Genomic DNA, 12,956 nt, shown 5'->3' on the forward strand with positions numbered 1-12,956 from the left:
AATTTTCCCATATCATGTTTGGTTTTGAAGATATAGCAGTAGTTTGAGGTCTAGATTTGAGGCAGAAGTCACTCTCAAATCAGCTGTCCCAGGTGGTTGCTAGTGCTTAACGACAACCATCACCAAGCTGAACTTGGCCTGCAGATGTTAGTATTACTACACCCCCTTGCCATATTTCGGCAGTTAACTCGTCCCGCACCGTTGAGCGCACACAAACCAAAAATATATCAAAACGTGCGGCTCGGTCGGACTCGGTATGCTATCATTCAGTTTTCCAGAATATTAATTTTTCGCGTCGTGAGACGCGAAAAACTGCGCACAACTTTCCCATCAGAATGAATGGGACGAGGTCAAAATATCTCGCAAATCTGTGTCTTTTTCAAACATCTCCTGCTCTGGCCTACTTCCACCTAGAAACACCATTCAAACTTTAAAATGTAGGCACGGGTCTTGTCTATTTGAGTTGTATTTGAACTTTTTTCCTACGATGTTTCATTTTTGAACCCTGACCCTCTAATGATGGTGAGTGATTTTGGAAAAACTCAGGATTTTATAATGGGTGTGTATTGCGTGAGCTAGAGTGCAGAACATCACTGCTAGAGTGGAGAGCAGCTGGAAAAACTTGAGAAAAAACTCTCTTCAGCTTGACTTGGGTCCCACAGCTTTTACTTCACATAGACAATATATATATAGAAGTGTAGGAAATCTTGTTGGCTTTCAGATGATGGTCTTATTTCAGATGTGGGACTTGAACTTGGCTGTAGAAGCCCTCGAGCGACAAGCACTCCAGCATCTCCCCCATAAGCCGCAGTGTTAACTCTGAGACTACATTTCTGGAGTAGAGCAGACAGTACCGGTTTTGTCTCTCACTCTGGCTCCCTCATTTTTCACTCTACAGAAATAAAAAAGACATCACATGGTTCAGCAATGTCTCCTGTTACTCACTGTACTTATATTTTGGCCATAACCATTAGACTTTTGTCTCAAACTGCAGGAGTTTGGGAGGTGTTTTCCCATTCATCCTTATGGGGACATTTTCAAATTTCATCCTGCTACTGCTTCAGCATACATTCAGCTACAGAAACCGTTCAACTATCAAAATGTTTGGCTTTTTGAGCTCTTTCAGCTTTTCAACCTAGATAAAATATAATATAATGTAGATATGAAAGTTCTCAACGTACGTGGGGTGCGAATTAATATTCTGGAAATCTGAATGATAGCAGTAATCTCCTGATCGAGGCGCACGTTTTGATATATTTTTTGTTTGTGTGCGCTCAAAACTGCGGGGCAAGTGAACCGCCGAAAAACGGGAGGAAGAATAATAATAATAACAGAGACACACACACACACACACACACACACACACACACACACACACACACACACACACACACACACACACACACAGACGAAAACACAGTATATTTCCCAACATTTCAACTATATTTAACAATTATCTTTTCATTCATTCAAGCCATGAACTCCATTCCTGGGATGCCCTCTTGACCCAGTGCAGGTGGTGGGAGAGAGCAGGATGATGGACAAACTGTCATCGCTGCTGGTGAAGGAGTCCCACCCCCTGCAGGTCACTATCACCACACTGGTCAGCTTCTTCAGCGACAGACTGATACACCCCAAGTGTGTGAAGGAGAGGTATCACAGGTCCTTCCTTCCTGCTGCTGTCAGTCTACAATCAGCACTGCTCCCAGTAGACCTCACATGTGCACTGTGCAATACAAAACTCTACACATATCCACACACTGTTTGGTTTGCACTAGTTGGACAATTTTTAATAATCATATTTGTTATTTATTGTTTGTTGTAAATACTAAGTTCAAATTGTAAGTTCATATTGTAAATACTATGTATATATGAGTTAATTCTATTTCTTATCTTCTTATTATATTGTTTATTTTTTTACTTTGTATTATTGTTTAGTGTGACACTGTCCTTTGGCTGCTGTGACTAAGAAATTTCCCCATTTGCTGGACAAATAAAGGGATTCTGATTCTGATTCAAATATTTAAATGTTTCCAATCATCAATATATTGAGATTTATTGAATTTCTCAGTCTGATTCAGAGTATTTGACTCATTCTCACTGTAATATCTCTTCATACTCCATCAGCTGATATAATATAAATTGTTTTATGTTCTGTATTTAATGATATATAATATAATAATTCAATATTAATCAATCAATATTACTATTAAATAAGTTTTCTAATTAACATTGATGTTTTTTTTAATGTATTACATTCATAAAAATAAATATTAATCATGAACTGCAGCAGAGTCTGGGGTCTGTCTCAAGTGCTCAGATATCAGCCATCTCATTTGACAAATCACCTCGGATACAGATGACAGATAACACACACACACACACACAAATTTCCCCATTTGCTGGACAAATAAAGGAATTCTGATTCTGATTCAAATATTTAAATGTTTCCAATCATCAATATATTGAGATTTATTGAATTTCTCAGTCTGATTCAGAGTATTTGACTCATTCTCACTGTAATATCTCTTCATACTCCAACAGCTGATATAATATAAATTGTTTTATGTTCAGTATTTAATGATATATAATACAATAATTCAATATTAATCAATCAATATTACTATTAAATAAGTTTTCTAATTAACATTGATGTTTTTTTTAATGTATTACATTCATAAAAATAAATATTAATCATGAACTGCAGCAGAGTCTGGAGTCTGTCTCAAGTGCACAGATATCAGCCATCTCACTTGACAAATCACCTCGGATACAGATGACAGATAACACGGGAGGACTCTGATTGGACAGTTGTGTGGCGTGATTTTGGCCTTGATATAACCCTGGTCCGGCTCTGCTCGTCCCCTTTGACCTACTTGTAGGTAAGTACCAGTCATGTTTGACATGAGCACACTGAAATCGTTCATAAAAGTGGATTTTATTGAAGACATTAGACATTACTATCTCTCCTATGATCACGATAACTCATGATTTCGGAAAAATGAATGTAATTGTTTATGGTCGGTCTGTTTCATCAATATTAATCCGCTGTTGGCCCGGAGCTACTGGGCTCCGACTAGCCAAGCTAACGTGCGTTAGCTAACTGCTAACGGTCGGTCTGTTATAGCAGTAACGCTAGCGGAGCGCTAGCTCGAGTGACCGAGCGCTCGGCTAGTCGGAGCCCAGTAGCTCCGGGCCAGCAGCGGTTAGCAAAGCTACAGGGGTCCATAAGTACAGAATGTGTCTGTGTAGCTAACGGTAATGGGCCTCCGTCAGTCTGTTTCAATACAACACTATTAAGCATGCTAACGGCGCTACTAGGGTCTGGTACATAAACCAGTAGGCCGCAGTCGAAGCCAACAGCGGTGATTTGCTTTTTCTATGAAGAAAAGCTAACCGGAGCGAAAAGCTAACTGTGTGAATGTGTCTGTGTAGCTAACAGTAATGGGTCTCCGTCAGTCTGTTTCAATACAACACTATTAAGACGAGCTAACGGCGCTACTAGGCTCTGGTACATAAACCAGTAGGCCGCAGTCGAAGCCAACAGCGGTGATTTGCTTTTTCTATGAAGAAAAGCTAACTGTGCTAACATCCGTACATGTTTAACAAAAGGGAGCTTATTGAAGCTAGACATTACTGTCTCGTGATTTTGGTTAGGCTGATGTTTATGGCCGATCTGTTTCTATATAAGAACACTGAGCTAAAAGCTAAAACATAAGGCCGAGCTAGATGCTAACAGCGTGAACTCTGGCCTTTGGTCTCTGGTGGCGCGAGCGGCCATCTTCTCTGTTGGTGTGAACTGTACTGTCTCATGCATAGACCCTTAACACAGGTCAGATTTTTTAATAGATGTTACTCATAACATCCGTACATGTTGAACAAAAGTGAGCTTATTGAAGCTAGACATTACTGTCTCGTGATTTTGGTTGGACGGATGTTTATGGCCGATCTGTTTCTATATAAGAACAGCGGCCATCTTCTCTTCCGGTGTGAACTGGACTGTCATGCATAGATCATTAGCACAGGTCAGATTTTTAATAGGCGATATTACACTCATGATTTTGGGATTTTAAAAAAAGGGTTTTATTTAGGTATTCTGTTTTTATACAAGAACATTAATACAAGCTGAAAGCTGTATTTTTTTTTTTTATCCACTTGTTTAGTTTGACTAGTATTTAATACTCCCTTCTGTCCACCGAAAAGCACATTTCTCTTTTTCCGTGTTTGTTTGATTGTCTGTGATAAAATGTGATGAAATGTTTTTTTATTTAGTTAGAAAAGTATCATACTTAAATGTATTATACACTTTTACAACCTGCCTTGATTAAATGGAATAGGAAGCATTTTCATACGTGACTATTTTTGCTTTTGGGAATAAATGTGCATTCAGATGTTGATAAAATCTTGTACAGTTGAAGTTAATGTTGTTTTTACTTGTGTAGTATATTCATTGTCTCATAGTAATTCTTTGTTTTGAGAATACTGTGTAGTATAAAATCATTTATATCATTGATAGTTATTATAATATAGAATTATTTAAAAAAAAATACTGTGCCCAAAAACACACATTATGACAAGTACAGATGTACGTGTGTCTGTTATGCTATTAGCTTGTTGCTAATACTGACTCGTAACATTTGAGACACTTATCTTTTTATTGCACTTTCTCTTTTAGATTAAAGGGTTCCTGTGCTGCAGCTGAGAGTGACCATCCACTGAGATTAATCGCCCTCAACCGTCAGAGCAGAGCATCAACCTTGTGTATCACCACATCACCCACACACCCACAATCACCACATTCATTTTGCATACAAGATATTATATAACGTTGTCTTCAATTACATTTACTAACATTTGAGAAGCATTTCTCGTGTTTTCTTTGTTTTTGACTTTCAGCAGGATGCCCAGGAAGTCGAGGCGGTCTGCGGCGCTGAAGCAGCGCTGGACTAGGCTCAACCTGGAGGAGCCGAGTTCTCCCCCTCCCCCCCCGAAGGTACTTACACAGTAGATAAGCTTCTGTGTCGCAGTGACAACTGTCTGCATGAAAATGGCTGTAGAAATGTTACACCTATTGCTTTTTCCTTTTTTAATGCTGAGTTCTGTGTGTCTGCCATATCTTTGATGTTAATGTTTCTTCTTCAGACGGTGTCCCCTCCGGCCGGAGAGGAGCCTTCTAGCGGGTCAAGGACCAAGCGGACCAGGGAGACCCACCCCCTCTGCTCCCGCGCTCCAGTTGGCAACGTATGCTCTCTCTCACTCTCACTCTCACACTCTCACACACACACACACACACACACACACACGTGCAAAGACATTGTCTGAGGTTAAATGTGTTTGTAATGTTTGTATTGCTTTAAATGTTTTATTATATTTTGTTTTAACTTGTTTGTCTATCTTATGCTTGTTGTTGTTATGATTTATTATTATTTTATGTTTATTTTTTTTATCTGTCATCAGGTGGTTGGCTCTTCACCCCCAGCCAAGCCCTTCTGGAGCACCGGTCGTGCCGAGGTTCGTGCACGTAAGTATCCACCTGTTTTATCCCTAAATGAACAATAAATTAATGAATCATCAATATTACACTTTTTAAACTGGTTTTCATGTACTTTTTTTACTGGTATAAACAAGTGATTGTTGATGTTTCCTGGTAGGCTTTCCTTCATTAGTTTTACACTTTTTCTTTTTTTTAAAATCTGTTTTGTCCTTTACTAAACAGGCCGCGGTACTGGTTACCGCCATCGGGTGCGGAGGTGGCCAACTTCCAAGCTCACCGGACGGAGCCACAAGTTGGTCATCCCACCGGAGTCTCCTGACAAGAAGGTGCTATTATTGTCCAGTTTATGAAGGAAGTAATTGATCTTGAGAGGGATTAATGATTTTCATGCTAAAGAAATTGTCTTTGTTGTTGCAGTTTGTTCTGATTGTCGGGGACTCCCATCTCCGGGCCATCGTGGACGGCTTCGTCGTGATGCCAGAAGGGAAGTATACTTTTGGTTTCATGTCGACCCCTGGGGCCCATGCCGCTCAGCTGCGGACTGAGGTTGTTCACGCTGTTATTCCTCGGACCCCTGATGCTGTCTGTGTTCTTGCCCCCAGTAACAACCTGACGGCGAGCAGGACCGTGGACGAGGCAGCCGCGGACTACGGCCAACTCCTCGCTGCTGTGAGGGACCGCTGGCCGAAGGTAAGCATTTATGCATTTTTTTTGGCGTAGACACCTTTTTTTATTTATTTAGACAAACTGCATTTTGAAATGGGAAAGAGAGGGGGTGTGACATGCAGCAAAGGGATTTGAACCAGAGTCTGCTGCGTATGTGGCATGAGCTCTAACCACTCGACTACCTCCGCGCCCATGGTAAGCTTTTATTTCATGTCTCCCTTGTCCTGCATTCTTAGTAGTTTAACAACAATAGAAGTAGACTGACTACTCTAATAAGACTAATTGTATGAGCTTTTAAATAATAATGTGTACTTAATGTGGTGTGTGTGTGATTTTTGAATGAAACTGTCAGTTGGTGTTTTCTAAAATTTTGTTCTCTACAGGTCTTTGTGCTGGACTTCCCCCCCCGCCTGACTGAGGATGAGGAGCACCAGCGGGCCCTCCGCCAAGAGTTCCACCGCGTGGCAGCTCGTATGGGTATGTAAAACGATATCTTGTCAAGAAAAAGAAATGTACTTAAAAATGTCTGTGATGAACATAGTCATGATGCTACATGTGTGGATGTTGTAATGACTCACTTTTTTTCTTTTTTACATTTTAGGTGTGAGGTACTTCTCTGCCGAGGAGTACTTCCCCCGTACGCGCCTGGAGCTGTGGAGCAGAGACGGCGTAAGTAGAATATCTGTGTGATAGAAAAAGTCTAATTGTCTATAATTTCTTGTGTGTTAATATGAAACCGTCAACACGAGCTACGCTTTTTAGAGTTGAACTTTGTCTGTAAATGGATTTGTCATTCCTGCAGGTTCACCTGAGCGACCGTGAGGGGATGGGCATCCTCGCCGAGCTGCTGTGGACCTCCACGGAGCAGTTCCTGGAGACACCACCACCTCCTCCTCCCACGGTGTCTCCTACCCCTTCACAGCCGCTTAGGAAGGTTTCTCCTAAGCTGGTTGTGAAGGGCGAGGTACGTGCCCCTCTGTCTTCTGACCCCTTCCAATGGAAGGTCGTTGGTCAGAGCCCCAAGGTTAGTACGCTTTTTTATTATAACTATATTATCATTTGTGTTTACTTGTGTTTATGTACATTATGGTGAACAGGTTCACAGTCGTAACTTAAAAAGCACCTATTTAATCAAATATGTGTTGTGCTTTCCCAGTCGCAGGTTCCCGGTCAGGCCAGCGCGGCTCAGCAGCAGGTGACTAATTTTTCTTTTTTTCACAACAAGTTAACTGGTTAGTATTTAAACTTTGTGTATTTGACCAGACAAATATTCATGTCTTTTTTGTTTTTGTTTTTGTCTTTCACAGGAGAAGGAGTCCTTCCTCCCACTGAACCCAATTTGGTTCAGTAGCACGTCCCTTCGTGCTATGGAGCAAGTGTCTCCTTCTCGGCTGTCTGACGTGGCGGACGTCCCGTCTCCTCCGGCGCGCAAGAAGGTAAATGATCTGACATATTCTTCTCAGCTGTATTATAAAGTTTCTGCTGGTTCCCTACAGTTACTGGTGCTATGTTTTTATTTAACGGTGCAGGTGGCCTCCCCAGCGGCAGCCAGGCGTCGTAGGACCACGGAGAGACGCCCCCCTCGCAGCCAGTCTCCTGTGAACAACGTATGTTGCGCAATTGACACACAGTCAGTGTTTACAGTTGAAACGGTGTCTTCATGGAGACATAACTACATTGTCCACTCTGTCTGAATTTTAATATATTTGTCCTCATCTGTCAACAGCTGGTTGGATCCCCTCCAGCCAGGCTGTCACGGAGACTGGAGGACGACGCCCCCTCCAGCCCCCCCCCTCGGTCCAGGACCATGGACGGACCACCCCCCAGCACCCAAACTTCAGTGACCAACGTATGTTACTCTCTGACACAATCTCACACAGAACATGCACTGAGATGTGTAAAGTTTAACATGTTTGTTCTCATGTCTCAATAGCTGGTTGGATCCCCTCCAGCCAGGTTGTCCTGCAGTTTGGGTGATCCGGTGACCCCCTGCTCTTCACCGGCTGCCAAGGTAAATATTATTCCTATTGAATAAAGTTCATAATGTCATTAAAGTCTTCATTTTGCTGAATTATTTGTTCTCAGGTGGCCAGGATGAAGACTCCTTCACCGGCTGGACCGTCCCAGACCCTTAAAGCTGCGGCCTGTCATTCTCCTCGCCCAGCTAAGGTATTTGCTCCACAACTGACACACACAACGTTTACTGTAAAATCAGCTGTAACTACATTACACTGGTTCATTTAACATGTCTGATACCATATCTTTCTCTGCAGTTCACAAATGTCAGTGAGTAAATACATTTGGAAACTTGCTGCGTTGTGTTGTCTCATGTCTAAATATTAACTGGTGTTTATGACTTTTCACAGACCGTCTCGTCACCCGCATCGACCTGCTGGCCCTGGATCATCGACGACGGACTCTCCACCTCTCAGTCCCCTTCGAAAAAGGTAAGGACATTTACATTTGGGTTTATCGTGGGCTTAATAAAGTGTTTGTTTGAGGGGAAAGTATGGTTTACTTTCAACTGAAATGCCAAAACTATTAAGGAAATGAAGGAGAATTAATAATATATTATTGTTAATAATAAAAGTAATAATGGTAATACAATTATGAACAATAACTGAACAACTAGTTTGACACGATTTTATCAATTGTTTAAAGATACACAAGTAACGGAACAGAGGTTTTCTGATTTATTATCTTGGTCAGTTAACATCTTGAAGTGTCAATCTGGTGAGTTTAAAATTTCTGTCATGTTTTTTTTAACCATTTCAATGAATCCAATTCAAAAAAAAAAAAAGACCCAACCCAAAACCAACCTTTTTGTGCCATTGACTCCCATGTAAGCTACGTTTTTAATACACTGCCATTGTAGTATAAATTTAAATATTTATCAATGTTTTCATGTGTAATAGGTGTGAGACAAGTACTAGGGATGTATGAGAGTTGATAGTTATTAATTTAATTAAAGCTGCAGTAGGTAAAATGTTTTTAGTCACATTTCCTTAACCTGTCACTATGCTATGACTGTAGTATATGAAACAGTTAATTACTACAACTAATATTAATGTTAACTAGGCTTATGATTATGCTAATAAGTAATACTTTATGATAATTACTACAACTAATATTAATGTTAACTAGGCTTATGATTATGCTAATAAGTAATACTTTATGATAATGATTATAATTTATCTTATATTTCAGGTACCGGTTAGGGCTACTGTTAGGGCTACTGTTAGGGCTAGTCATAGTCAGAGTCACATGAGGTACAGGAAGTTCTCCAGGAACCACCAGTGTACCTGCATGTCCCTGACTTTTCTGGCGTATCAAAACGAGGGCTGTCAGTTCAACACTGCTGCCCTCGATAGAGTGCTGGCAAAGGGAGATTCGCTTTATGTAGATGTAAAACGTCAGCTGATCCGGAAAAAAACATTCCGCAGTGACCATCTCACTGTGGAAGAACTGCCCAAAAAAGTCCTGACTGACACAGAGGTGTGTAACGTCCACATGCCTGAAATCAGGTGTGGACTTGTGAAAGCCAGTGAAGGCCAGGATTGGTATCTGCCCCTAGCCACACAGTTAGAGTGTTTGTCAGGCGACGTTAATCTGGCTTTAATCATAGTTAGTCCGGAGTGCATTGCAGTTTTCCGTGACCAATCAGGCAGGTACGGTGTGTTTGATTCACACTCGAGAAACGCGGTGGGCTTACCTCACCCCCACGGAACTGCAATTATGAGGACCTTCTCGGAAATCAGTGACTTGGCTGACCACCTGCACAAACTCTTTTCAAATCGTGGACCTTCTGCCGGTTACGAGTTTGTGCCGGTGTCATTCGAAGCCATTGGTTCCAGAGAACGCCCTCAGGCATCTCCTAAACCCAGTACAGCTCTCCCACCAGCAGCAGAGCGTGTCCTTAAGACGGCTCCTGCACCGCCAGCGACAGCCCCTGCACCGCCAGCAGCAGCCCGCGCACCGACAGCGACAGCCCGCGCACCGCCGTCAGCAGCCCGCGCACCGCCGTCAGCAGCCCCCGTCCGCAAGACAGCCCGCGCACCGCCGTCAGCAGCCCCCGTCCGCAAGACAGCCCCCGTCCGCAAGACAGCCCGCGCACCGCCGTCAGCAGCCCCCGTCCGCAAGACAGCCCGCACACCGCCGTCAGCAGCCCCCGTCCGAAAGACAGCCCCCGCACCGCCGGCAGCAGCCCCCGCACCGCAAGCGTCGGAACCTGTCCTCAAGACTGCCCCCGCGCCGCCAGCAAAAGAGAATTTGACAAAGTGGCCAAAGCATCAGCGAAGAAAAGTGATGCGGAAAGCCAGCAAAAAACACACATTACTGTCTGGTGAACAAAGAAGCAACAAGTACAACAGCAAACTCCAAGCACAAAGGAGAAAATACGCCCAAGACGGTCTCGATCGGAAACAGCGATCCTTCGAATTTTACCACAAAAACGCAAAAGTTCGAGACAAGAAGAGGGAAGAAGTCGTCAGAAGATACAGGGAAGATGCTACTTTCAGAAGACGACAGAAGACTTACGTCACAAAGAAGTACAAGGAAGATGCCGCGTTCTGCACCAGACAGAAGAAAGTCATTACAGATAGATACAGAGAAGATGCCGCGTTCCGCACCAGACAGAAGAAAGTCATTACAGAAAGATACAAGGAAGATGCCACGTTCCGCGCCAGACAGAAGAGGTACATGACTGACAGATACAGATCAGATGCAGCGTTTCGGAGCAGACAAACATTTGGCATGTCTCTGAGATACAACACAGATCAAAGCTATAGGCAAAAGCAAAAGCACAAGTTCAATGTTAGATATCAGAATGATCTGGAATTTAGACGTCGTTTCAATCAACGTTGCAACCAGCAGAGAAAAACCAAATTGGACACAAATGCTGCCTTTAGTGTATTTTACAAGATGCGGAAAGCGCTTAGAATCAGACGCAAATACAGACAAATTGTGCACCACCGCCCCAAGCCCCTGATTGATCCGGTGATCGCAGTAGCCATAGCTGTCTTTCGTGAGTCCATTAGCCATGGACCCACATACATTTGTACCGTTTGTCACAGAGCCATGTTTCCTAATCAGGTCAAAGAATGTAAAAGACAAAAATATAGGGAGCACGCAAAAGTGGCGGCAGCATGCTTGACAAGAAAATATGTTCACTTTTGCGACGGCGAGTGCTCTACCCCTTGCTCTGTGCCACAAGAGAGACTGCATGAGTGGATATGCGACACCTGTGACGGCCACCTTGGCAGAGGACGCATACCACCCATGGCAGTCGCAAACAATTTAGAGTTGGCGCCCATCCCCACAGAATTGGCTACACTTAATATGCTTGAGAGGCAGCTGATTTCAAAAATCCTTCCCTTTGCCAAAATTGTTGCTCTGCCAAAAGGCCAACAGAGGGCAGTCCACGGAGCTGTTGTGTGCGTTCCAGCAGAGGTGCAATCGATCGTCAACAGTCTCCCAAGGCCCAGAGCAGAAGCGCAGCTGCTTCAAGTCAAATTGAAAAGGCATATTAAGTACAAAGGTTACCAGCACTTCTACACCGTTAATATGCAGAATGTGCTAGCTGCCCTTGCAAAATTGAGAGAAACGCATTCGGAATATAGAAATGTGTTTATCGACGAGACTGCCACTTTCGACTGTCTGCTCGAAGAAGAGGAGCCCAGCATCCCAGAGGAAGATAGGGATGTCGATTTGGAGGAATTTTTTAACAGTCAAAATGAACCGGGACAGTTCGAGGCAGCTGAAGAAGAAGAGGAGGAGCTGAGACCGCAGCCCAGCTCAGAAGAGGAGCCCATCCCAGAAGAGTTCAGACCGGAAGAGGAGCCGAGCATCCCAGAGGACGATAGGGATGTAGATTTGGATGATTTTTTTCAGAGCCAAAATGAACCGGGACAGTTGGAGGAGCTGAGACCAGAGCCCATCGGAGAAGAGGAGCCCATCGGAGAAGAGTATCCCAGCATCCCAGAGGACGATATGGATGTAGATTTAGAGGAGTTCTTCAAAAGCGAAAATGAACCGGGACAGTCAGAAGCCGCTGAGGAGGAAGAAGAGGAGGAGCTGAGACCAGGCCTCTCCCTGGACACTTGCATGCAGCCCCCCGACATTGCACAGGAAATCCTTTCATATGGCGACGGCGTATTTAGTGTTGCCCCCGCGCAAGGCAACAAACCGGTTGGTTTTTTCACCGTACCCAAGTTAGAGGCCATGGCTTTTCCTGTGCAATTTCCGACGGGAGAGAACACGTTGGACGAAGATAGAAGCGTCTCCCTGTCCCCGAGTCTCTACTTTAATTGTAGGCTCTTTGCTGCAGATGCGCGTTTTGCAAGTGACCAGAGTTATCTTTTCTTTGCGCAGTTTGTTACAGAGACTCACCTCGCGACCAGTAGCATGTCTATACAAATGCGCAAAGGAAAGTCCAAAACCAGAGACGGCCGTAGGATCAATAACGTCATGCTCCAGGATAAGGACGAAGTAGAGCGGCTCATTATGAACCAAGACGCGACTAGGTTCATGCAACCTCTCAGAGGCACTCCAGCCTATTGGAACAAAACCCTCAAAGACGTGCACGCGATGGTTCGTCAAATTGGAAAACCGACATTTTTTGCGACGTTCTCTGCTGCTGAGATGAGATGGCCTGAGTTCATAGAGGCCATCAAAGCTCAGCAGGGTGAACAACAACAACCGTTTTCAGATTTGGATTGGAAAACAAAATGCGACATTCTGAGAAGTAACCCCGTCACAGTAATGCGCATGTTTGAAAAGAGAGTCGAAGCTCTCATGA

General features: G+C 43.5%; 2 protein-coding genes across 9 annotated transcripts in view; one reads left to right on the forward strand and one right to left on the reverse strand.

The window, feature by feature from the left end:
* The window catches only part of dlg4b (discs, large homolog 4b), a 175,659-nt gene that overhangs the window by 64,973 nt on the left and 97,730 nt on the right, over nt 1-12,956 (reverse strand). The gene's annotated exons all lie outside the window — the stretch shown is intronic.
* On the forward strand, nt 2,860-7,511 carry LOC311251768 (uncharacterized protein; the record flags this gene model as incomplete). Its single annotated transcript, XM_084344406.1, has 11 exons — nt 2,860-2,882; nt 4,676-4,993; nt 5,143-5,241; nt 5,458-5,521; nt 5,717-5,820; nt 5,912-6,184; nt 6,544-6,637; nt 6,762-6,829; nt 6,963-7,184; nt 7,317-7,329; nt 7,468-7,511. The coding sequence occupies exons 2-11, from the start codon at nt 4,901-4,903 to the stop codon at nt 7,509-7,511; spliced, it is 1,074 nt and encodes a 357-aa protein (XP_084200532.1). The 5' UTR covers nt 2,860-2,882; nt 4,676-4,900.

Source organism: Pagrus pagrus, assembly GCF_965226575.1.
Source record: "Pagrus pagrus genome assembly, chromosome: 22".
Taxonomy (NCBI): Eukaryota; Metazoa; Chordata; class Actinopteri; order Spariformes; family Sparidae; genus Pagrus; species Pagrus pagrus.